The 27465-nt window shown below is 39.7% G+C and overlaps 1 protein-coding gene across 9 annotated transcripts in view; it reads right to left on the bottom strand.

Moving 5' to 3' along the window:
* The window catches only part of SRPK2 (SRSF protein kinase 2), a 243859-nt gene that overhangs the window by 77027 nt on the left and 139367 nt on the right, over positions 1 to 27465 (bottom strand). For all 9 annotated transcript variants that reach the window (XM_018047250.1, XM_018047252.1, XM_018047253.1 and 6 more), the window contains one exon: positions 2125 to 2276. In XM_018047250.1, the coding sequence (XP_017902739.1) occupies positions 2125 to 2276 (152 nt within the window). The remainder of the gene's footprint in view (positions 1 to 2124; positions 2277 to 27465) is intronic.

The raw sequence follows: 27465 nt of genomic DNA, 5'->3' as shown, positions 1-27465 counted from the left end.
TGACAGTTGTGTAGCGGTTAACACGGGAGAACGTGCTTGACTGCAGGCAAAATATACTAAAGTACTCATGGGTGATAAAGCACCATGTTGGTAACTGAAACTCATCCACTTCCAGGGAGAAAGGTATCTCTTCTAACGGATGGGGCAGTGTGGGGCAGGGTGAGCCACAGTTCTTTTCCCAGACATTGCCAATCAGCTCCATCAGTTCCTTGAAAGTGTTTATCAGTTATCTTAAACAACATGTTATGATCTATACCACAAAAGATCCAGGTATGAGGCAAACATATCTCATTCCAGTAGGGTGGAGCCTAACATTCTGCAGAGAACAGTTCTTTCACACCAGCCTGATACTTTGGCCTAAGAAGCACAATCTAAAGACAGCTGTTCACATCTCCTCTTCATATAACTTCATTTTCAAACCAAGAAATGCAGATTACAAGAGAGAGGAAGGAAAACAGCTTCTTTTCCATGTTAGAAGGCACAGACCTTTACCTGTGGGGTCATAATCACTAGTTATATAAATGCTACAGATAAATATTTCATTTTCTAAGGAAAATGCTGATTCTATGTGTAGAAATCTACACCTATGGAAGAATCATGTTAGACAGGAAGATTCCTTCCTGAAGTTTCATAGCAGAATGATAACTTTTGCTTCCTGGTAATTAAAAAGTACACTATCCTTTAACCAACACACAAATGACCTGCAATCACTAGCTAAATTGATACTAAGATACAAGAGAGACAGAGAGGCATTAACACTTTATGGCCTAAACAGTGTGTATTTCCTGCCATCTATCCTTAAGCCATACAAAATCTGATTTACATTTCCCATAATTTGTAGCAAATAAATGTCTTATTAACTGTTCAGAAGCTAAGAATTCAAACTGTGATAATTTTCTGTTTCAGGGAATTAAAGTCCAAGAGAGAAAGGTAAGTAACAAAGAGGCAGCAAATGGACTGCCTTTCCTTTCTACTAGATTCTTGGGATCCAGTCTACACAGAGTATGAGGTCTGGATCAAATTATTTTCAATATTCATCATACAATATGCTTGCCTTTTAGCAGTTTAGCTGCATGCTCTTGGTCTTTACAAAACATAAATACAAGAATACTTCACCTGAATAATTTCTATGCATTCTGTGAAATCACAGCTGAAAACATAATCTACTATGTCACACTATGGCAGAACCTACAAAATAGGTTTTTTGTTGAGTACAGTGCCAGCAAAACATCTGTCTCCACAAACAAATGGGCAGATTTTCTTTCCACAGACAAAATACTATGTAACTCAATGCTATCCAGAGAAAGGAAGAGCTCCTTGATGGTCTTGGCAGCCAGGAAACTTATACCCAATGTAATGAACAACAGACTGGCTCCCCCAGTAGGAGTCTGGTGGTGGCAGGTGTTCAGTCAGTCAGTCAGGTCTGACTCTCTGCGATCCCATGGACTGCATAACACTCATTTCCTTCACTCTCTTGGAGTTTGGCAAACTTATATCCATTGACTTGGTGATGCTATCAAACCATCTCATCCTCTGCCATTCCCTTCTCCTTTTATTCTCAATCTTTCCCAGCACCAAGGTCTTTTCAAATGAGCCAGCTCTTCACATCAGGTGGCCAAAGTATTGGAGCTTCAGCATCAGTCCTTCCAGTAAATATTCAAGGTTAATTTCCTTTAGGATTGACTGGTTGGATCTCCTTGCTGTCCCAAGCACTCTCAAGAGTATTCTCCAGCACCACAACTCAAAAGCATCAGTTCTTCAGCTCTCAATCTACTTTCTATGTTCTTCTCAGATGGCTTATTTTGTTTTTATATTTAATTATCCTGCTGTATATCATCTTTAATTCTGTCAGCAGATTTAAATCTTGAAATTACTCAGTATATGTATGTATGTGTATATGTATGTATATGTACTCACATATGTATGTGCACCTATGTATTTTACTTTCTATCTCTTAAAAAAATTTTCCTTCTGATATCTCTCATATTTTCTGGTATCATTTTATACTAAACAATCCAAAAAATTTTTAACAATATTGACATCAAGTAGTCTGCATCATTAACTCCCTTTGGCCTTACCCCCAACAAATCATGGGGTGGCCCGGGGGGAAGGCAAGCACATCACCTTTGCAGTAGTCTGCGGGGTCCTCCTGCTCCTCATCGTCTGACCCCAGAATCTCCTCCTCTGGCTCTGGTGGGGCAGGGTCTGGCAGAGGCGGTGGTGGTGGTGGAGGCGGCGGTGGAGGAACCAAGGGAGCTTTCTGCTGAGGCTCCGGCCTGAAACAAGAGGAGGGAGAATTCCTATTGACTCAGAAGGAAATCCTGTGTTATGAACACACTTCAGAGTTTCTTAACATGGAAAAAAATATAACTTTTCACACACTAAGAAGAGATACTGATTAATGTTACTTCATTTTAGGTGAATTCAAGTAAAGTTTCAAATCACAAGAAGGCTACCCTTGGCTATCCTATTAGCCGACGAATATTTTTGCAGGCACATTTTCACTCAGAGCTTCAATATTTCTTAATTCCTCATATATTAATATCATGAATTGTAAGTGAAATAAGGCAATCAGCCCCCCATGACACATAAGCTTATTAGTTAGAACACATTCTCAAAGATTAGAAAAAAGAGGACAATAATCCTGGACATTAAAAAAAATAAAAAATAAAAAGTTTATTATCCATCATTTTTCAATCAAAATTTATTTACCCATTGACACCATAGAAATGTGGTTAGGATTCTTGGATAACTCATAAAAGCCAACTAATGTTTACTGTAACTGATACATAGATATTTTCATTAAACAATTCAGTTCTCTATCAACCTTACTTATCAAGACAAGAACATTGTTCCAAACTGGAAATTAAACAAAGAAAACATGTGAATGTGGTCTAATACAAATACAATTCATACATCAACGCAAAGTTTCCATGGGTCATTTCTGATTGCCACATAAAGCTAAATATTTAGCATACTCTTTTACAAAAGATAAGAAAACCTATAACACTAAAAAGAAGCAAAAAGCTTAAGAGGTTACAGATGTAAACCTTTCAAATATCTAGAATACCTCAAGAATATATTAAATTTGCTCAAAAATAAGGCATTCATAATGCAACTCTATAAAATGAAGTTTCCACTTATAAAATTTAACTGCAACTTCTAGCCATATCCCAATGGGAAATCTTGAACCTCAAGACTCAACTGGATGCAGAATGTCCCTTGAGTGGCAAGCTACCCTAACAACAGGACCACCATTGCTCTCCCTGAGCTGGCCATAGCTCTACAGGTAAAAAGTGGGGAAGGAACAGATGCCAAGTAACAGGGGCAATGGGATTTGGCTGTTAAACTGGTCCCCAGAGACAGGTTCAGGGGGATAGGCAGAGGGCCTCTAGTCTGGGGAGCAAGGAGAACTTCACAGGCACCAATGTGGTAGATAACAGCCATGTTTTGGAGGGAGCAGGGCTGCCCAGTACTAATGCCCCCTTTCTAAAAGCACCTTTTGGAACACTGTTACTCCTTGCAGAATGAAAGGCTGGCCCTAAATCCTCTCTCTTCACCATGGTTCAGCCTATGGCATAGAGGCCTGGAAACCTGCTTGAGAAAGTCAGCCATCACAGGGTGCAAGCTCATTCCAGCTGCTAGCAAGAGGCAGAGCCAGAGGAGCCACCCCCTTTTAAGCTGAAACCCTAAATTCTTGCCAAATCTAAGATAGGCCCCAAATAGCCTTTATTACGCTGCTTTCAATGTCAGGAAGCAACAGTTAGAACTGGACATGGAACAACAGACTGGTTCCAAATAGGAAAAGGAGTACATCAAGGCTGTATATTGTCACCCTGTTTATTTAACTTCTATGCAGAGTACATCATGAGAAACGCTGGGCTGGAAGAAACACAAGCTGGAATCAAGACTGCTGGGAGAAATATCAATAACCTCAGATATGCAGATGACACCACCCTTATGGCAGAAAGTGAAGAGGAACTAAAAAGCCTCTTGATGAAAGTAAAAGTGGAGAGAGAAAAAGTTGGCTTCAAGCTCAACATTCAGAAAACGAAGATCATGGCATCCGGTCCCATCACTTCATGGGAAATAGATGGGGAAACAGTGGAAACACTGTCAGACTTTATTTTGGGGGGCTCCAAAATCACTGCAGATGGTGATTGCAGCCATGAAATTAAAAGATGCTTACTCCTTGGAAGAAAAGTTATGACCAACCTAGATAGCATATTCAAAAGCAGAGACATTACTTTGCCGACTAAGGTCCATCTAGTCAAGGCTATGGTTTTTCCAGTGGTCATGTATGGATGTGAGAGTTGGACTGTGAAGAAGGCTGAGCACTGAAGAATTGATGCTTTTGAACTGTGGTGTTGGAGAAGACTCTTGAGAGTCCCTTGGACTGCAAGGAGATCCAACCAGTCCATTCTGAAGGCGATCAGCCCTGGGATTTCTTTGGAAGGAATGATGCTAAAGCTGAAACTCCAGTACTTTGGCCACCTCATGAGAAGAGTTGACTCATTGGAAAAGACTCTGATGCTGGGAGGCATTGGGGGCAGGAGGAGAAGGGGACGACAGAGGATGAGATGGCTGGATGGCATCACTGACTCAATGGACGTGAGTTTGAGTGAAATCTGGGAGTTGGTGATGGACAGGGAGGCCTGGCGTGCTGCGATTCATAGGGTCGCAAAGAGTCAGACACGACTGAGCGACTGAACTGAACTGAACAACGTAAGGTTGTTATAGCTCATCTGTGGTTTGTCACCAAAACTCAAAAGTGCTACAGCAGATGAAGGAAGGCAACAGAAACACCAGCAGTCATTAGGATAGGGTGGGGATCACATGGTAACCTTAAAGGCCAACAATGGCAAGTATGACTACCTTTGACAGGACAACTAAGGAACATTTATAATCTGACAATGACTAGCACTGATTTTTACTTGCTAGAATTTATGAAGACTCAAAGTTACAGCTCCCTGGGTAACAGACATTAGGACAACGGTGGTGATAACATTCTTAGTTAACTGTGTCTCATGATGGAGCACTGAAAGGAAGTCATCACAACCAAACACCCACATCTCTGACAGAACATCCAAAAAAAAACCCCAGGAGACCTTATGGCAGTGCAACCATCCTCCTGGCAGCTTTGCAACTGCTTATTTTCTTTTCTAACAGACACGACTTTCTTTAGTGAAAGTAAAATGGTTCCAGGGAAAAGAGGTCTGAGGAAGGGGATGTAGGAGAGGAACTTCACCAGTTTCACCACTTCCCAAAGAGAAGAGGTTAGAGAAAAGGAGGCATGGGTGGAATCTATCTAACAAACTGGCTCAGTCAGAAATACTTTACAAGTTGACTGCTTCTTCCTTAGAAATTTTACATGAAAGAAAAAAGAGATTCTCTAAATTTAAAAAACAAAACAAAGAAAAAACAACACTGCATGTTACCTGTGGAGACTATGTAACAATTAGTAAAACTGAAGGATCTTGTTTCACTGATGCTGGGTACTGCTATGCTCAGCACCACTGAAACTTGGGCCAGACAGCTCACTGTTGTGGGTGCTGCATCATACTCTGTGTAATGCTATCAGCCTGGTCTCAAGCCACTGCATGCCAGCTGTGATCGTCAAAACACATCAAGAAAAAGCTATCCTAAATGTCCATCAACAGAGGAACGGATAAAGAAGATGTGGTACACATATACAGTGGAATAAATACTCAGCCCAAACAAGGACTGAAATGATGCCATTTGCAGCAACATGGATAGACCTAGAGATTTCAGACTGAGTGAAGTCAGTCAGAGAAAGACAAATATCATATAATGCCACTTACACATGAAATCTATTTACAAAACAGAGGTAGAGTCATGAATATAGAAAGCAAACTCACAGTTACCAGCGGACGTGGGGAGGATGGAGATAAATTGGGAGACTGGGGCTGACATACACACACTATTACATATAAAATAAGTAACTGACAAGAACTTGCTCTTTAGCACAGGAAACTCTACTCAATATTCTGCAATGTCCTACAAAGGAAAAGAAACTAAAAAAAGAAAAGGGTGAATTTATGTATAACTGGTTCACTTTGCTGTAAACCTAAAAGCTAATACAACATTGTAAATCAACTGTATTCCAATAAAACATTTTTTCAAATCATCAAAAAAACATGTCCAGACATTGACAAATCCAAGGATGCAGGGGCAAAATGATGCCCATGTGAGCACCTCTCATCGGTAGCATTTGTTATACACAGCTGCACTGCAGTGGAGTACATTGTATCTGTGATACGGGAGGCAAGACTCTAGTTTTTCAGGCCCATTTTGTCTAGTTTGAGAGGCTTAGGTATCTTTATTATAATATATGTCTCTCAATTATTCATGACCCATTTGGTGAGCTGCCATATCACTTAACAAAATTCTCAGACCCTCTGGTCTCAGGGAGGGTCACATTGAACAGCAAGCAGATAGTTTCCCAAAAGCCAGTCCTATCAAGTTAAAGGGATGAGTCAGGGTACCTTGAAACACAGAGGAAGTTGAGTAATGTTCATGTAATATCTTGACTGGCTATCATATCAAAACATCTAGAACTGTGCTATCTTCTGGCCCCATGTGGGTGCTGAACACTTAAAACTGTGCCTTGTCCTAACTGAGATGTGCTCTAAATGTAAAACACATACTGAATATCCAAGGTAGTACAAAAAGTAAAATATCTGAATAATTTTATACTTATTACATGTTAAAATAATGTTTTAAACATAAATTATTAAAATGAAATTCAGCTACTTTTTACTTTTTAATGTGGCTTCTAGAACTCTTTAAATTACAAATGAGGCCCACATTACATTTCTACTAGATGGTACTAGTCTAGACCCTCAGATTCAACAACAGCAGAGGAGTGGCTTGGCAGTGGTCACGCTAGTGAATATTTCTTTCTAAGGTGTCTCCCAATAATCTGCTTTACACCAAAAATCACCAATTCTCAAATTACCCAGTTCATCATAGTAAGGTCAATATACTGTAATTGCCAAATGTTATAGCCCAGTCACTGACTCCTTTTCATCCCATCCAGCCTTGTTACTGCCTACCACACAGAAAAGGCATAATCATTTGTCTTAGGGCAACCATACAGAAGAGAGAATGATGCCACATTGTTCTTAAAGCTGACTTCTTCAAAGTGGTCTCTGGTGGTTTCTACCAAACTTAAAAGCTTGGTTAAAATCTCAAGTGTTAAAAAAAATCAAGAGATGATCTCATCAAGTGCATAATCATGAAATACATCAAGTGACATCAAAAAAATTCATTAATCCTACTGATAACCATCAAGACATTATTTCAAAACACAAACTGAAAAAATTATTCAGAATTATTAGGGAGTTCCCTGGCAGCCCAGTGGTTAGGACTGAGCATTTTCAGTGCTATGCCCTGGGTTCAATTCCTGGTTGGGGAACTAAGATTCTGCAATCCATGCGGTGGCCAAACATTATCAGAAGCATGCAGATGCAGTGGGAGAGGGAGAGGACAGGACATTAATATTTTCAACATCAGTGCCAACAAAACTAAATGGTGAAAAAATACTCTGTTCAACAAATGGTCCTGACACAAATGACTATCTGTATATTAAACACACACACACACACACAAAAATACCTATGTGAGGCCTAACACACACAAACACATAATATTAACTAAAAATGAATAACTTGTGGGAAAAAATGAGTAAATCTCAATCACCCAAGGCTAGGCAATGCTTCTTAGACATGATACTAAAAGCATAAGCAATTTTAAAAAGATAAATTTAAAAACTAAGGAAAAGAAATAGAACAGATAATTCTCCAAAGAAGATATACAAATGACCAATAAGCACATGAAAATGTGTTCAACATCATTAATCATCTGAGCAAGGGAATTCAAAACTACAATGAGATAATATAATACTTCACATCCTACTGAAGTTTATAATAATAGTAAACAACACAGTAACAAGTACTGTCAAGAATGAAGAAACTGAAGCCCTCGTACACTGCAGCAGGAGTGTAACACTGCACTAGTTGTTTTGGAATATCTGATAGTTCTGAAGAAGGCTGAATTTAGAGTTTCCATGAGAGAAGTGAAAGTTGCTCAGCCATATCTGACTCTGCAACGCCATCAACTATATAGCTCACCAGGCTCCTCTGACCATGGGATTTCCCAGGTAAGAATACTAGAGTTGGGTAGCCATTCCCTTTTCCAGAGATCTTCGCAACCCAGGGATAGAACTCAGGTCTTCTACATTGCAGGCAGATTCTTTACCTTTTGAGCCACAAGGGAAGCCCATTAAAACTCAACAATCCCACTCACATGTATATACTCAAGAGGAATGAAAACATTTGACCCACAAAATCTTGTGTAAAAATGTTCACAGCAGTGTTATTCATAATAGACAAAAAGTGGCAACAACCCAAATGTGCATCAACTGATAGATGGATAAATAAAACTGTATATCCTTAAAATGTAATATTATTCAGCAAGAGAAAGAAATGAAGTGCTGATAATACACACTACAACATGGATGCCCCTTGAAAACATTATACTAAATGAAAAACTGACAAATTTATAGAGACTGAGTTAATGGTTGCTTAGTGTTGGGAGCAAGGGAAAGAGAGAAGAGAAATGGAGACTGTTAACAGGTACGAGGGCTTCTTTAGGAGGCAGGAAAATGTTCTAATGTGGTGATGGTTACACAACCAGGTGAATATACTAAAAAGTACTAAACTGCATACTTCAAGTGTCTAAGATATATAGTATGTGAATTATACCTCAAAAAGCTGGTTTTTAAAAAGCAGAAGCCTATAAAACTATATAATGCCTTTTAATATCCACTTTATACTTTAATAAAGTATATGCTTCCAAGAAAAATCAGAAATATCTACATTTAAATTTAAGCAATCTATACGCAAGATCTCTTTTACAACTGCTCAGTACATTTACAGTGAAAAGTAACATGTAGTTCTGTAAAAAGTAGGCTGAGAGTCTATTTAATAATAGTCTGAAGTTTACAGAAGGCCCAAGTTATTTTTGCTTGCTTAGTTGCTCAGTCATGTCCTACTCTTTGTAACCCTTTGGACTGTAGCCTGCCAGGCTCCTCTATCCATAGGATTTTTCAGGTAAGAATACTGGAGTGGGTTGCCACTTTCTCCTCCAGGGGATCTTTCCAACCCAGGGATCAAACCCACATCTCCTGTGTCTCCTGCACTGCAGGCGGATTCTTTACCCACTGAGCATTTGGGGAAGCCCTAGTAATTTAAGAATGTACCAATTCAGAGACTTCAGAATAAAAAATTTAGAAAGCACAGTCCCAACTTCTCATTCATACTTTTCACAAAGAACTATATTTACTTTGCCCTACATACAGTATAACTAAATATCCTAATCATTACTCCAAACAGGGCTATCATAAAAACAGCTGAAAAAAACACAAAATATTTTTCTTTAAATATTACATTAGAAACAAAGACACATACATAAATACATAGAGTACTAAGATTATCATCTACACCATATTATATTTTTCATGTACATTTGCTCTATCAGAAAACGGAGGAAAACACTGAACCACCCTAGCAAAACGCATGCATCATCTGCTCTATATTGCCAAGGCAACCAGACAGGAGTTCCGATTTCCTTCCAGCTGCTATTTCTTTTCTATTCCAGCAGAGAAAAGGACAACTAAACTTCACATTTGGCAGAAAAAGAAGAACTTTCCTTTGTTATCAGCTTAAATGGTAAATGACACAGTTTTAGAAATTAATTCATTTAATCATTAACCAAAACAAAAAAAAGAAATTCCAAACCAATTTCTTTAGGTATTATTCTAGGGACATTCACATAAAGTCAAATTTCTTTTTCTTTCTTATGCTGACCACCCGGATATAAAATTCACTCTTTTCTTCCCACCCTCCTTCTTACTCTCCCTCTCTTGGTGGTTACTGTCAGCCTGAGAAACATGCAATTTGGCATTTCTACTTAAGGATAGAATCAATCAATATATACTTTCTCTTAAAATAGCTTATCTTAAAAGGCTAGCTGCTATAGCACTGGGTAAAGTCACACAGCGGCGGGGGGGGGGGGGGGGTGTGCTCCGCGGGGAAGCCACAATGATTTCATGTATCTCTCTCCAATGAAAAGAGAATTTCTAATCTTTATGCAAATTAAACCTAAATGTCTGTGGTGGTAGGTAGAATTTTAAAACGAGCTCCAAAGCCCCTTCAGTTCAGTTCAGTCGCTCAGTCATGTCCGACTCTTTGCGACCCCATGAATTGCAGCACACCAGGACTCCCTGTCCATCACCAGCTCCTGGAGTTCACTCAGATTCATGTCCATCAAGTCGGTGATGCCATCCAGCCATCTCATCCTCTGTTGTCCCCTTCTCCCCCTGCCCTCAATCCCTCCCAGCATCAGAGTTTTTTCCAATGAGTCAACTCTTCGCATGAGGTGGCCAAAGTACTGGAGTTTCAGCTTTAGCATCATTCCTTCCAAAGAAATCCCAGGGCTGATCTCCTTTAGAATGCACTGGTACCCTGTTTAATTCCCTATTCCTCTGGGTGTAGGTAGCCCTTGAATATGATATCACTCTTTCAATTATGTTATATGGCAAAAGGACGGCTACACTGGGTGGACCCGATCTAATCAAATGCACCTTTTTAAAGGAGAGTAAGTTCTCTGGTCACAGAAGCTGTCAGGGATGTGCTTGAGCTAGCCTGGAAAAGAGCAAATGTGTCATGAACTGCCCATTAGGGCCACACTAGAAGAAACTGCCAGTGGCTTCTAGGAGTGAGTGTGGTCCCCAGCCAACAGCCAGAAGGCTAACAAGGACTTCAATGCAAAGAAATGAGTTCTGTCAATACCAGACATCTTACAAGAGAGCTTGAATCCCCAAATGAGAACAGCAGACTTGGCCAACAGCATGGTTTCAGTCCAGTGTGCAGCCCTAACTTCTGACTTACAGAACTGTGAGCTGATAAACAGGTATTGTTTCAAGCTGCTAAGAATGCGGTAATTTGTTATGCAGCAATAGAAAATGAACAGAGCTGCCAAGTAAGAGAGTAGTTGACTTTAAATTATCAGATTTTGGCCTCAACAGTGAGATCTGGTTGGGTTTGTTTTTTCAAGTAACTAAAATGATCAGAAGAATTAAGAATTTGAGAACTAGTTCTCCTTGGGGCATAGGAAGGTTAAAAAAATTTAAAAACTTTATGTTCCCAATTCTAACAGAAACAATCAAGTCAGACACTTTAGATGATTTTATATCTAAGGCTGCACTATCTTCTAGAACACAGAACACAGTTAGTGAAGATGTTAATCAGGCCTGCTTTCAAAGTAAACTACACCTTACACAACAAATAAGTTGAACGTTTGACCACCTGACAACATATGTATGGCAGAGCTATATACTTATCTAATTTATTAATACCTTATATAAAAGTTGTGGGGCCTGGCAGAACGTGTTATTACTACTGAAGTAGAGAAAGAGAAAACTTTAAACCAGAGTACAAAAAGCATGTAAAAATGGCAGCCACTGATTCCACAAATACTCAGACAAGCATACAGCAAGTACCAGGACACGCACTGGAGTGCAAAGGAGCCCAGCATTGAGGGAATGCATGGTCTAGCAAGAGGGATGGAAATTCCTATAAACACATGGATATGGGAACATAATTAGCTCCTCTGAGTGTTGTCATGGAAGGTGAGGTGGCAGAGGGCTGGGCCACCCCCATGTTGGGGGTGATTTTAGATATAGACCAGAATGAGGCACAGAGGGTGGAAGAGGGTGGCCACGGCCCCAGAAACAGGGTGATCAGAGGCACAAAGTCCTGAAATAGCCTAGTGTGACTGGAGACAGGCAAGAGGTTCGGCATCAGTCAGCTGCCAAGAGAAAAAACTTTACAGTTCTAAGGAATTTGGGCTTTATCCTGAAGGCAAGTAGGAGCCACTGAAACACAATTTCAGCACCAGAGAGTTGCTCTCTGCAAAGAATATATGCAACTGGTATACAGAATGGATACAAAGGATAAAAGACAGAAGCAGGAAAACTAGTGAGGTGTCCAAGGAGTTGACGATGAAAACCTGAATTCAGAACTTAGTATTTCACTAACTGGAAGTGAGTGAGTGTCTCCTAGGTTGCTCATAGTAAGATAGTTCAGTTCAGTTGCTCAGTCATATCCAGCTCTTTGCAACCCCATGAACTGAAGCATGCCAGGCCTCCCTGTCCATCACCACCTCTGGGAGTTCAGCCAAACCCATGTCCATCGAGTTGGTGATGCCATCCAGCCATCTCATCCTCTGTCGTCCCCTTCTCCTCCTGCCCTCAATCTTTCCCAGCATCAGGGTCTTTTCAAATGAGTCAGCTTTTCGCATCAGGTGGCCAAAGTATTGGAGTTTCAGCTTCAGCATCAGTCCTTCCAATGAACACCCAGGACTGATCTCCTTTAGAATGGATTAGTTGGATCTCCTTGCAGTCCAAGAGACTCTCAAGAGTCTTCTCCAACACCACAGTTCAAAAGCATCAATTCTTTGGCGCTCAGCTTTCTTTATTGTCCAACTCTCACATCCATACATAACTACTGGAAAAACCATAGCCTTGACAAGACGGACATTTATTGGCAAAGTAACGTCTTTGCTTTTTAATATGCTGTCTAGGTTGGTCATAACTTTCTTTCCAAGGAGTAAGCATCTTTTAATTTCATGGCTGTAATCACCATCTGCAGTGATTTTGGAGCCCCCCAAAATAAAGTCAGCCACTGTTTCCCCATCTATTTGCCATGAAGTGATGGGACTGGATGCCATGATCTTAAGTTTCTGAATGCTGAGCTTTAAGCCAACTTTTTCACTTTCCTCTTTCACTTTCATCAAGGGGTTCTTTAGTTCCTCTTCACTTTCTGCCATAAGGGTGGCTGGCATCTGCATATCTGAGGTTATTGATATTTCTGATGGCCATCTTGATTCCAGCTTGTGCTTCATCCAGCCCAGTGTTTCTCATGATGTACTCTGCATATAAGTTAAATAAGCAAGGTGACAATATACAGCCATGATGTACTCCTTTTTCTGTTTGGAACCAGTCTGTTGTTCCATGTTCAGTTCTAACTGCTGCTTCCTGTCCTGCATTCAGGTTTCTCAATGGGCAGGTCAGGTGGTCCGGTATTACCATGTCTTCAAGAATTTTCCACAGTTTATTGTGATCCACACAGTCAAAGGCTTTGGCATAGTCAATAAAGCAGAAATAGATGTTTTTCTGGAACTCTCTTGCTTTTTCCATGATCCAGTAGATGTTGGCAATTTGATCTCTGGTTCCTCTGCCTTTTCTAAAATCAGCTTGAACATCTGGAATTTCACGGTTCACGTATTGCTGAAGCCTGGCTTGCAGAATTTTAAGCATTACTTTACTAGCATGTAAGATGAGTGCAATTGTACGGTAGTTTGAGGATTCTTTGGCATTGCCTTTCTTTGGGATTGGAATGAAAACTGACCTTTTCCAGTCCTGTGGCCACTGCTGAGTTTTCCAAATTTGCTGGCATATTGAGTGCCATTAATTTGGATGGAGAACGGAGGAGGAGGAGGAGGAATGGTTTTCAGTGAAAGTTTACTTCTGTTTCAGCTCATCACAGTTTGAGGAGCATGTGAGATGTCTAGCATTGTAGAAATACAGTGGACTGTTTGGTATGCATAGCTAAAAAACAAAGGTTTGGGCTGCAAATAGAATCAGAGGTCATGAGTAAGTAGCTGGTGTGTACATGTTCATTGGCATCCGACTGTTTGCAACCCCATGGGCTATAGCCCACCAAGCTCTCTGTCCATGAGATTTCCTAGGCAAGAATACTAGAGTAGGTTGCCACTTCCTTCTCCAGGGGATCTTCCCAACCCAGGAATCGAACCTGCATCTCCTGCATAGGCAGGTAGATTCTTTACCACTGAGCCACCTCAGAAACCCAAGCAGTTGGTAGCTAAAGCCTTTCCAAGCATGTGTGAGTGCCAAGAAGAACTGAGGAATTAAAGAGCCAAGAGCGGAGCTTTAGTTGAGAGCTAACATACAAGGTTAGTCAAACCACCAACAGATTCTAGCCTTCTCCAGTTCCTGATCTTCAGTCAGTGACTCACAGCATAATCACTGAGATAAATTCAGAAATTTAAAAACAGATTTTAGAGAATATACAAGTTTTACCTTGTATAAGTATACTTTTTACATTAAGATGAGATACACATATAAAAACTAGCAAACTAAGGACCTACGCATTTCTATCTAAATCTGTTTGTAGGCAATCTGAAGCCAGCTGGGTACAGGGCAAACTGCAACTACCAATCCCCTTCCCCCAAAAAAAGAAACTTGTTTACTGAGACCCATATTGATGAAACTTAACTAGAACCACTAACGATTGCCTCATGCTACTCAGGAAATAATGCAAGATGTCCCACTTTGGACATGGCTCTTGCACACCTCTGCAAGGTTGCTTTTTCTCTTTTTGGCAAGGGGTTTTTGGTAATTTATTTTATTTATTTATTAATTTTGGCTGCACTGGATCTTCACTGCTGTACCTGGGTTTTCTCTAGCTGCTGAATTGGGCTTCTCATTTTGGTAGCTTTTCTTGTTGTGAAGCACAGGCTCTAGGTGCACGGTGCTCAGCAGTAGTGCCCCATGCATAGGCTTAGCTGCTTCATGACATGTGGGCTCTTCCCAGACCAGGGATCAAACCCACATCCCCTGTACTGGCAGGTGGATTCCTCACCACTGGATCACCAGGGAAGTCCCTTCTACAAGCTTTAAATCTAAAAGCAACTACAATTATATGACACAATAGCCACTAGCTAAATTAAGCAGAATTAAAATTTAAGACTCAGTTCTTCAGCCACTCTACCCTCAGTTTAAGTGTTCAACAGTTACACACAATAGTTAGTGGCTACAGTACTAAACAGTGCAGATGACAGAACATTTCCATCATCCCAGAAAGTTCTACTGGAAAGGCTGCTCTAGGCAATACTTTAGCAACAAGAACTTCCTCATTACTTTTAGTAAGTTACCAAAAAAAAAAAAAGAAACTGAAAAGGCATTTGGAATAATTTTTTTATATAGTCCACTTCTGAAAGTTTAGCTGTAAAATTATAAACAAGGAGAACACATTCATTTTGGATGATTTCAATATTTTGGAGTATCCTTTACTTCAGCACACCTCCTTATTTGGAATTCACCGAATACAGTGACAAGTCTACAAATAGCAATGTTTGGGGACTTAAATATCCATCAAGGGGAGATTTGTTAATAACTTGATGATAGATTATGGCACATGCAGACAATATAAAGAATGAGGCAAATAAAATTTCATTCACAATAGTATAAAAAAAAATACAGAGCTCTGGCAGCAATCATGACAGACACCAGCCTCATGGTGCCTCTCAATATGATCAATGAATTCTGTAGCTTCATCGGCTTCCTGGTGTCCTGGTTCCACCTGAACAGTCCCAGCTGGGGAGTTATCACCACCATTTTGGTGACCTGTTTGGTTTGCTGCTATCTCTATTGGCTGGTTACAATTCTGGCCCAACTCAACCCTCTCTTTGGACCACAACTGAAAAATGGAACCATATGGTACCTCAAGCATCATTGCCCTTGAGGAAGATGACCTGCCCACCAGTCTTTGAGATCACAAACAGAACTCTTCATTCAAAATCACCTTTTGAAAATCAGATCACTTTCCTTGACTCGATCATTTTAGCCATCAGCAGCCTTGAAAACGTTCCCAACACATTTGAAAGCCTTATTCTACATTGCAGCATTTTTTCCTGTCACCTTTCTTACACTTTGATAAAACATGTGCCTACTTACCCTAAACTGTGCTGTCTCCATAAAATGTTTATATACTCTTTTCAAATACAAAGTTCTATTCTGAAAAATAGCCAACAATACTCTCTCCCTGGAACCTGTGGATTTGAAGATGCCTACTGCCAGCTCATTATGGGAATCAGAGAAATGTTTAAAAATTACAAGACAATAAAACTTCAATGGGACAGCCAGTAGGGGAACATGTTCAGAGGGAAAATCTGTTTCACCAGAATTATACCAAAGTATATTTTCAAGATGAATTTATTTCTGCCATCTTTTGGAGTAAATTATTTTTTTCTGCTTTCTATGGGGAAAAAAAAATACAGTTGACCCTTGAACAATTAGAGAGGGCTGGAGCAAGACTGAAAATCCAAATACTACTTATAGCTGGCCCTCCGTATATATGGGTACTACTGTAAAAAAAAGAATCCACATAATAAGTGGACCCACGTAGTTCAAACCTGTGTTAAGGGTCAACTGTACACAGGAATACATTTAACAAAAGAAGTTCAAAACATATACTATGAAAACTAAAAAATACCACTGAAATAAATTAAAGATCTAAATAAACAGATCTCGGGCTTCCCTAGTGGCTCAGTCAGTAAAGAATATGCCTACAAGGCAGGAGATCTGGGTACAATCCCTGGGTCAGAAAAATCCCCTGGAGAAGGAAATGGCAACCCCCTCCAGTATTCTTGCCTGGAAAATTCCATGGACAGAGGAGCCTGACAGCTACAGTCCATGGGGTCCCAAGAGTCAGACACGACTTCGCAACTAAACTGCTACCATCAAATAAACAGAACAAAATCCCTTGTTAATGGATTGAATATTTAATACTGTTAAGATGACAATATGCCCCAAACTGACTTACAAATTCAACCTAATGCCTATCAAAATACCAGCTGGCTTCTTTGCAGAAATTGACAAGCCATTCCTAAAATTCATATGGAAATGCAACAACCTAGAAGAGCAAAAACAATATAGAAAAGGAACAATAATGGAAAACCCATGCTTCCTGATTTCAAAACTTACAAAAAAGGTACAGTAATCAACTCTGTGGAATAGACAGTTCAGAAATAAACCCTCAGATTACAGTCAAATGATTTTTCAACAAAGGTGCCAAGACCATTCAATAAGGAAAGAAGTGTTTTTTTAAACAAATGGTCATGAGACAAATGAATATCCACATGCAAAAGAATAAACTTGGACTCCAAACACACCCCATAAAAAAAAAAATTAACTCATAGTTGAACACAGACTCAGATATTAAGAGCTGCTGCTGCTGTCACTTCAGTCGTGTCCGACTCTGTGCAACCCCATAGACAGCAGCCCACCAGGCTCCGCCGGCCCTGGGATTCTCCAGGCAAGAACACTGGAGTGGACTGCCATTTCCTTCTCCAATGCACGAAAGTGAAGTCGCTTAGTCATATCCGACTCTTTGCGATCCCATGAACTGCAACCTACCAGGCTCCTCCATCCATGGGATTTTCCAGGCAAGAGTACTGGAGTGGGGTGCCACTGCCTTCTCCGTAGTAAGAGCTAAAACTATTTAAAACTCATAGAAAAGATGTTCATCATTAGCCATCAGAAAAACAAAAATCAAAAGCACAATGATGCCACAACTAAGAGTTCACATGCTGTAAAAAAACACCCCTCATACCACAACAAAGATCAAAGATCCAGAGTGGCACAACTAAGACCTGGCACAGCCAAATACATGGACCACAGTGAGACATGAGTTCACATCTACTAGGACGGCAACAATCAAAAAGACAGTAACAAGGGATGGCAAGAATATGCAAAAATTAGAGTCCTCACAGACTGTTAATAAGAAAGGAAAATGAAACAGCCATTTTGAAAAACTAAGCAGTTTCTCAAAAGGTTAAACAGAGTTACCATATGACCCAGCAATTCTATTCGTAAGTATATATGTAAGAGAGGCTAAAATGTACTTCAAAAGAAAAACCTGCACATAAATGTTGTTAGCCTCATTATTCAAAATAGTCAAAAGCAGAAACAATCTAACATCTATTAAGTGATGAATGAATAAATACAAGAAAATCATAATATAACAGAATATTACTCAGCAATAAAAAGTAATGGAAGTACTGATAGATGATACAATATGGATGATCCTTGAAAAGATTATGGTTAATGAAAGAAACCAGTCATAAAAGATTATATTGCATGATTCCATTTATATGTAATCCCTAGGAGAGAGAGAAAGTAGGTTAGTAGCTGCTTATGGTTGAGGGGATTTGAAGAAATGGAAGTAACTACTCAAGTATACAGAATTACTCTTGAGGATGATGAACATGTTCTAAAATAAGGTGGCTGGTGATGGCTGCACAATTTTGCATGTAGACTAAAAAAGTTGTTACATGCAAAAAAAGAGGCTGTCCTCTATGCTCTAATATGGAAGATATACCACTGATGAACACAAAGGTACAGAACATTCGTGTATGGCATGTAACATTTGCTTTACAGACAACGCACGCACCTCATGTTAACAGACTATTTCTGGTAGGAGCAACAATAAACTGACAATAATGGCTCTCTCCAGGAAAAAGAATTCAATGACTGATGGTCAGGGAGAAGAATTAACTTTTCAAATATTCCTTAAACTCCTTTGATACCTTTTCAACTGGGTATAACGCACATGTGTACCAAAATAAATTATTAATTTATAAAGACAAGAATGAAAAAGAGAAAGAGGATGCTGGGAAAGTGGTTCCAATCTCTGACCCCAACACCACTCCACCCCTCCCCAATCCTTGCTGCCTCAGGAGAATTTACTAAAGAACAACAAAGTGAACCATCTAGGGCTAGAGAGTTAGGATAAAAGTCCAAGTCCAAACAACACACAGTTTTCTGGTAGAAACACACCAGAAACAACACACAGTTTTCTGGTAGAAAGCCTGTGGGTTAGGCAGTTCCATCACTTAAAAATCCACAAGAACTCAAGTCAGTGACTACTTCCCTGAGCCTCTAATGAAAGTCAGAGGTTTAAGAAAATTAAAAGGGATGATACATAAATTCTTTGGTATGGTAACTGTGCATGTAGTAGACAGTCAATGAAGGTTAATCCTCATGTCCAGTTCCCATCCTTCTGGTATGTGGATACCACGAACTAGTTTCCTCAGAGCTCCAGTTATAACTAATAAGGAAGTATACCCTGATGGTGACTGCAGCCATGAAATTAAAAGACGCTTACTCCTTGGAAGGAAAGTTATGACCAACCTAGATAGCAAATTCAAAAGCAGAGACTTTACTTTGCCAACAAAGGTCCGTCTAGTCAAGGCTATGGTTTTTCCAGTAGTCACGTATGGATGTGAGAGTTGGACTGTGAAGAAAGCTAAGCGCCGAAGAATTGATGCTTTTAAACTGTAGTGTTGGAGAAGACTCTTGAGAGTCTCTTGGACTGCAAGGAGATCCAACCAGTACATTCTAAAGGAGATCAGTCCTGGGTGTTCAATGGAAGGACTGATGCTGAAGCTGAAACTCCAATACTTTGGCCACCTCGTGAGAAGAGTTGACTCAATGGAAAAGACCCTGATGCTGGGAGGGATTAGGGGCAGAAGGAGAAGGGGACGACCGAGGATGAGATGGCTGGATGGCATTACTGACTCGATGGACATGAGTCTGGGTAAACTCTGGGAGTTGGTGATGCACAGGGAGGCCTGGCATGCTGCCATTCATGGGGTCGCAAAGAGTCGGACACAACTGAGCGACTGAACTGAACTGACTAACCCTGATATATCATGCATGATACTGTGACCAGACCTCTCTGGCCCTCTGCTCATCTGTGACTATCCTAATGCAAAGGTCAGCATCAATCTATCTCTTAACCTCTGTTTCTAAACTCATGTATTTTATAATCATGACTGGTTATGAGATTTAAGGATGTTTCAGAAGGATCCCTTGTTAATTATCATACAATTCTACATGGCAAAATGACAGAATCGGTTGCACTGCTGCTACAAACACATCTAGATTTTTAAAAAAGAGTCTAACATGGATTTTTCAAGTTTAAAAAGTAAGCAAACTGCATACTAACATTCTCCAGTAACACATGACTTGTTCTACGTAGGTTTTTTTTGACAAGTACAAACTTAAGCCCAGTCCTCAAAGACCATCTTGTAACCTCGTTTCAATGGACTACACAACAGAAATGTTCTCAACTTAAAGTTGTTTCCCCTAGAGGGAAAACAATTTACAATGGCTGACTAAGAATTTGGCAATATTCTGCTTCTCTGAAACTTCATAATTTCAGTCATCCACATTCTTAAATTTTAGATAAATGGCTTTATTTTTTAAGACTGGTGTTTCAGTTAGCATTAATGTCAACCTTACTATAGGAACTGTGTATATAGTTCTTCAAAGATGTTGAAGCACATTAATGCTATTCTTACAGGAATGGCCATTTTCAGAGACTGCATATGTAATCACTGTAAACACTACTTTCAAGTCCTTCTGCCTGTTTCTACTTGATTTTAAGGATCTACGACTGAGCAACTTTCACTTTCACAAGCAAGAAAAATTACGCTCGTGCGTAGTTTGGATTGCTTCTGTTGTTTAGTCGCTCATTTGTGTCCAACCCTGCGACCCCATGGATTGTAGTCCATTAGGCTCCTCTGTCCATGGGATTTTTCAGGCAAGAATCCTTCTCCACAGTCTGGATACTAGATGTCAAGCAAATGCTTAAACAAATAATGGGCCAGTTTAAAGCTCACCAAAAGATGCCACTAAAAAGGATAAACTGTTGCTAAACAATGAATAATCACTCAACAATACTAAACAAGGAACAATAAATACTAGAACATGAATACATTTAAAAGAACTCTGCTAAGAAAGAAGTCAAACTATAACGCATATGATCCCATTTTAGAAAGGCAAAACTTTAGTGATGAAAAGCAGAACAATGGTCACCAGAGGCTAAAGAGTGGGGAAAGGGTACTGACTGTAAAGGGACTCAAGTGAACTTTTGGTGCTGATGAAATGTTACCTCATCAATGTGGCTACACCATGTGTATGTACAATAGTCACAAATCATTGAACTGCATACCTAAAAATGGTGAAACTTATTTAATGTATATTATACCTTAATAAAGCTGACTAAAAGGAAAACAAAACAAAACAGATAATCATAGCCACCGGTGAGTTCTCCCCTGTCAACCACTCTTAACCTATGCTCTTTTCACACTGCCAGTTGGTTCAGGTCAAATATTCTTTACTACCAAATATGAAATTCTGCAAACCTCCAAGTCATGGATATGAACACATGAGAAACTCATTGCCTAGTTTTAAACCACTCACTGTTTTACAAGGGCAGTACTGCACAGATTAAGAGAACAAAACTTTAGTGTTGAATGTATAAGAGTCTTACCTAAGGTGGAACAGAAATTCAAAATATAAGATGGTGCTGAGCCAAGCACCCATTAAACTGTTACAAATAACTCTCCCTTGTATTCACACAGGGCACAGTACCATCCCAGTTCAAGTTTATCTCACAACTGAGGAATGCTTGAAAAACATCAAACTGATATCTCATCAGACTGATGTGGCACGAACTAAGGTACTCCACCAGTCTAAGCATCCCACCAACTCAAAGAGAACTTGGGGACTGTGATATTCTCTCCTTTCCCGTGTCATAAATTTTCTGATTCTACCCTCTAGTTCCAAATTCTGCTTGACTACCCAATTACAGAGAAAATACCTCACATCTGTTCAAGAAGTATTTATCAAACTTTTTTTTTTCTTGCTAAAATGAGTAAAATGTGTCTTCATGCGTGGAACCAGGTGTTTACCAGATTAGAGCATACAAATAACAACACAAAACAAGGTAGACACCGGTTCAGAAACCCTACTGCTACTGCTGCTAAGTCGCTTCAGTCGTGTCCGACCCTGTGCGACCCCACAAACGGCAGCCCACCAGGCTCCACGTTCCTGGGATTCTCCAGGCAAGAACACTGGAGTGGGTTGCCATTTCCTTCTCCAATGCATGAAAGTGAGAAGCGAAAGTGAAGTCACTCAGTCATGCCCAACTTTTAGTGACCCCATGGACTGCAGCCTACCAGGCTCCTCCGTCCATGGGATTTTCCAGGCAAGAGTACTGGAGTGGGGTGCCATTGCCTTCTACTAACCTTAATTACCTCAACATAGTCATGGCTCAGAAATACAATGACAGAACAAAATATCCAGAAAAGCAGAGATGCTCTCTCTGGCTAGTTTAGTCCCAAGGAATTCGGAAAGAAGTGACCTCTGAGGCTGACCTATAAGAAAGGGCTTTGGAGGCGAGGGGGACTCTCAGGAAGGAGACCCAGGCATGACAACAGGAAAGTCTGCTTCTGCAGATACACAAGGTCCCCAGAGCAGACTATGGGCAGAAGTGCTAGAAAGGTTGGGACCAGATTTTAACACACTTCAATTAAGAATATGGAGTTTATTTCTAGATATAAAATGCCATGCTAAACTGAATCTATTTTTACTTTAGATATATAGTAGTTCTTAGGACTACATACCATGATCACGTAGAAGCTTTTACAAAAGACAAAAGCCTAAAAACAGGAGATTCTGACTTCGCAGGTCTCAAATGTGGCCTTGGCCCATGTCACTAGGAGACTGACACACACCCATGGTTAAGAATCTCTGCTATAAGCAGTCATTACCATATCTAACAGATGTCTACTGGCAATATATCCAAGTGTGCTTATGACTCAAATACAAGTGAGGAAAGCAGATACAAATAGACACAGGCAAAGAAAGCCAGATCGAAGTAAGAATTCCTGATGCTCCAAAAGATTTCAGGAATAGGATGCTCCATTTTAGTAAATGTATGTCTCTTTAGAAGTCATTACACTAATCACAGTCTGTTTTAATCATCTACTTCATTGAAGTAAAACCAAGTCTTAGTTAATTCCATCAAAATATAACTAATTATACCATTAAGAGTTCAAACAGAAAAGCATAGCTAACAGACTTTTTAACATGACTGATTATTAACATCATATATTTTTCTGCTCTCCTTCCCTTAGTAAAAAAAAGAAAAAAAAAAACAAGAAAATCAAAAATAGCAGACAACAAAACAGTAAAAATCAAGAAACAAGAAGGACAACAAAGTGAATGGAAGAGGTAACAACCAGGAAGAAAGAAAGCAACAACAAAAAGTGGCAGACATGGATCCGAGACCTCCCCAGAGCCCGAGCGCGAAACCCAAGGGCTGAGGAAGCACCGGGCTGTGGGAGGCATGCTACTGAATCCACAGAGCTCAGCTGGACACAGCAACAGCTCCCTCTCCACTCGCCCCTAACCCCAGGGCAGTCAAATTATAGTCTCTCCTGGAGCAAAGACTATTATCTGACTACAGGATTTTGGAGAAGTTATGGTAAGGTATTGTGATGAGAAACCAATTTGATGATTAATAGAATCTCAGACTCCTTACTTCACTCTGCCTCCCTTTAGAGGAGTAAAGAGACTTCTTTATGGAAGAAACTGAATAGCCACATCCAGGCCAGGCCCACATACAATTACAACAGAATTTGGTTTTAAAAATCCTTCGCTTAAAAACTAACGAGCATTTACATATCACCCACTGGGTTCTCTCTACACTGGGATGAAGGTCATCCAGCTCTTATAACCCAGGTCTGTTTTAGGCTTTCCACAATGGGGCGGGGGGGTGTCGAAGACTCTTCATTAGGTATGACTTTGAATAGATGACTGAGGACAAGAGCTATGCTTTAGTGCCTGTGTGCTTATTAGCACGTGTCATTTTACTAAGAGAGACATTAAATAATATATGCTGATTAAAAAATCAAAATTGGGGGCTTCCCTGGAGGTTCAGTGCTAACGAATCCACCTGCCAACTCAGGAGACACGGGTTTGATCCCTGATCTGCGAAGATCCCAAATGCCACGGAGCAACTAACCCTGTGTGCCACAACTGCTGAGCCTGTGCTCCAGAGCACAGGAGCGGCAACTACTGGGCCCACACGCCGCAACGGCTGAGGCCCGTGCACCCTTGGAGCCCATGCTCCACAAGGGAAGCCACTGCAGTGAGGAGCCCACACACTACAATTAGAGTAGCCCCCGCTGCTCACCACAACTAGAAAAAAGCCCAGCACAGCCAAAATGAAATACTCATAAATAAATTTTAAAAGTCTAAACTGAAGAATATGCCTACTTCTTTATAAACTCATCAAGCCTATAATCTAAAACTTTGGTTTCATTATCTTACATTGATTCTTCAATGAAGTCATGAAAATTTTCTGCATTAAAGAATATATTTACTATTCCTTTCTTCTCCCCAAATATGCAGTAAGTAATAAAGTACCAGTTGAAAGTACAAGAAATTTTGTTGAACAGATATACTATTTCTACATGTTAGGAATTCATGAGCAAAGAATCTTAGTAAGGACTCAATTATAAACTGGTGGCAAGAACAGGCAAAAATTCCCAGCTGGTGTACACCTGACTGAGAGGCATACAAGTTAGACAGTCTATCCATCACTACTTATTTGGGAGAATTTTAGGAACTCAAATAATATGATTTAAATCCTGAAAAAGTGAAATAAGCTTCACTTAAATGGTTGTTTTAAAATCAGCAGACAAAAGGTGGAGCTTAAATGTGGCAATAAAATTAATGTTTTATACACTGAATGCTTTAAAGTCAACTTGTTTCTCCTCATTCTTGGATCCTTATAGTTTTTACAGTCTGACTTATGATACCAAGCTTAAAAAAACAAAAACAAAAAAACCCCTCTTTCAATAGTTTATTGTCTTGAAACACAGTCTCAAGGTAATTTACCAGGTCAAAGATTTTCCACATTTAAAAACCAGACATACAAAGAAACTGCTATACAAAAATCTGTATAAGTTACACCAAGTTACACCGCCAACATTAGGCAACATCTTTATTGATAGTTTTAACTGCTTAAGATGACCTCCTACACACATTCCTCTACAGACACCCCAGCAACCAAAGAAAACACCATTTTCATTCAATGGCTCATTAACTTTTCTAATAAGTAACAATCCATGCTATCAAAACAAAAAAGGCACTATCACCAGTAAAGCTTGAAACTTAAAACATGAAGTAAAATTTGATCAAACAGTAGGTGAAAATAATATTCCCAACAATTTAAGCATTTCAAGCAGAAAACAGTTTTTTAACAGTGAAATTGCCATTTTAAAACTTCTGTTTTCTTACCTGCTTTTAGTATCTACTCTGAGTACTACTAACTCTTTAAACACTATTATTCTACAGTATCCCTTACATGTTTTCCATCATAAATTACATTTTTGTGAAAGTATTCTAGTGCAAATGCAGCAATTGAATGGATAATAACATGAATCTTAAAACACACTTCCAACAGATCTAACTTATATGTTGTCATTGTGTATTTGCTTCATCATGAACAAGAGTGATAAGGCCCTGCTGACTTGATGGCCCTGCTGACTTCATTTGGTTGAAACTACAGGGGAAACAGAAAAGAGATGTCTGTAATTTTACTGTGGAAAAAGCCAAGTTAAACTCTAGTTCCTGCTATGTGGCAGGCACTATCTAAAAGCTTTCACATTTATTCAAATAAATATTTTTAAACTAATCTTTTTTTTAAAGGAACAAAGAGCACAGAATAAAATTTCCACTACTAATGCAATTCTTTGTGCAAAATGACCTAGGGATAAGAGGGAGTGGTTGAGTCTATGCTGACTGCACAAAGACACCTGAGGGGCCAGACCCACCTCTACCCAGGGCTTCTCAGTCCAGAAAAAGCACATGGGACCACATAGGTTTCACAACCTTAACTCTACCTGCCCACATGGGCCCAACAGCAATAACTCCAAGAATAATCTGCACATCGCTTCAGCTTAAAAAGAAAAAAAAATCAACTGCAACAACTATACTTGAACTAATGAATGCAAAAATGAAAAAGCTTATTCTGAAGAGATTAGGAAGGTGCTGACCAGTTAGTCACAGGCTTTCTTTCCACATTTTAATAATCCAGGCAGAAGGTGGAACTGAAGCCTGTTCCTTCCCAATCTGCGTCTGTCATCCTCGCATACCTCCCTACCCTAGTGGATCTCCTATTAGGACTCAAGACCATCTAGTCTGCCTTAAAAAGCCATGCTTCCTCACTCGCTCTATCTCAGCAGTTGCACTCTCCCTTCAACAGGCAGGTCTGCGGAAGGACCTGCAGTCGTCAGCGGAGCTCAGCCTTCTGGCAGTTCAATCACCTGCAGACACATTTTCCTCTCCCATGCCTAGGCACCACCTTCTCCACCCCATCCAATATCTGGTTCAGTGTCTTGCACCTCACAAGATTTCAAAACTCTGTATTTTTTCTCATCTGCATTTCAAACAGTTAAAATAAAAAAGAAAACACCCTCAGTTCTTACTATAGAAGATAGCTCAAGACAGCTACTATTCAAACATCTAACTACTTTCTTTAATTTAAAAATATGCCACCACTTTCAAATTTTAATATTATTTATCTAAACCCTTTTCTAAAATAAATTCAATGCCCAAAAGTAATAAAATTATTTACCATATAATTCTGGATAATATATGTGTGAATTTAAACAAACAAAAAAGTCTTTATCTGGAAACCCCACTGGTACTTTATAAGACTGCCTGACCAGTGAAGGGCTCAGCACAAACAAGGCTCATTCTACCATGAATTACATCACGGGAACACCCAAACCTCTCATATAATCCTGCTCACTGTGAACCACTGTCTGTGTTCTTATTCTAAGTAAAAACATGCTTCCAGGAGTGATGCCTTTATTTTTACAAAGCAATAACTGAACTTTAAAAACAAACTGTAAAAGATTCAAACATTCAATATGATGGTACTTTCATTCAACAAGTATTTATTAAAGACCAACTACATGCCATGCAGACTTCCCTGGTGGCTCAGATGGTAAAGAATCCACCAGCAATGCGGGAAACCTGGATTCAATCCCTGAGCTAGGAAGATCCCCTGAAGGAGGGCATGGCAACCTACTCCAGTATTCGTGCCTGGAGAATCCCCATGGACAATGGAGCCTGGCGGGCTGCAGTCCATGGGGTTGCAAAGAGTCAGGCATGACTCAGTGACTAAGCACAGCACATGCCATGCATGTGATTTACAAACTGGTTTACAAACAAGGGGACAGAGTCTCTGATGATGAAACATACAAGGGTCTCTCATCTTTGAAGATTTTTAGTAACATCTCCAACATATAAAGATGGATATAGAAAAACAAAGTAGGTTTCCATTCCACCAGCAGGTGCTTCCCAGCATGGCCCCAACAGAAAAATGGTTTCTATTTATGGAGTCAGTGGAATTGCTGACTTTGGGTTTTACGAAATTTCTTTCATGTGAAAGGAAGACAATAAAGTAATAAAAGAATAAACACAAAGCTGGCTTCCTGAACCAGCTGCAACTGAAACAGTTAAAATTATAAACCTAGGAAACAGTGGTATTACTTTAAAAATTCTTATAATGTTTAAGAATGATAAATCATGAAGGAAAAACCCAACAGATAAAAAGAACCATACCCAATGGTACATCTGAAAGTACGATAAACATACACAAACTGTATAATGATACAAATCCAATTTTCCATTATCATTTCTAGTATCTCCAT

This window comes from Capra hircus, chromosome 4 (assembly GCF_001704415.2).
Source record: "Capra hircus breed San Clemente chromosome 4, ASM170441v1, whole genome shotgun sequence".
In the NCBI taxonomy this organism is placed as follows: domain Eukaryota; kingdom Metazoa; phylum Chordata; class Mammalia; order Artiodactyla; family Bovidae; genus Capra; species Capra hircus.
The sequence above is the reverse complement of the archived record's forward strand: the minus strand, read 5'-3'. Positions and strand labels throughout refer to the sequence as shown.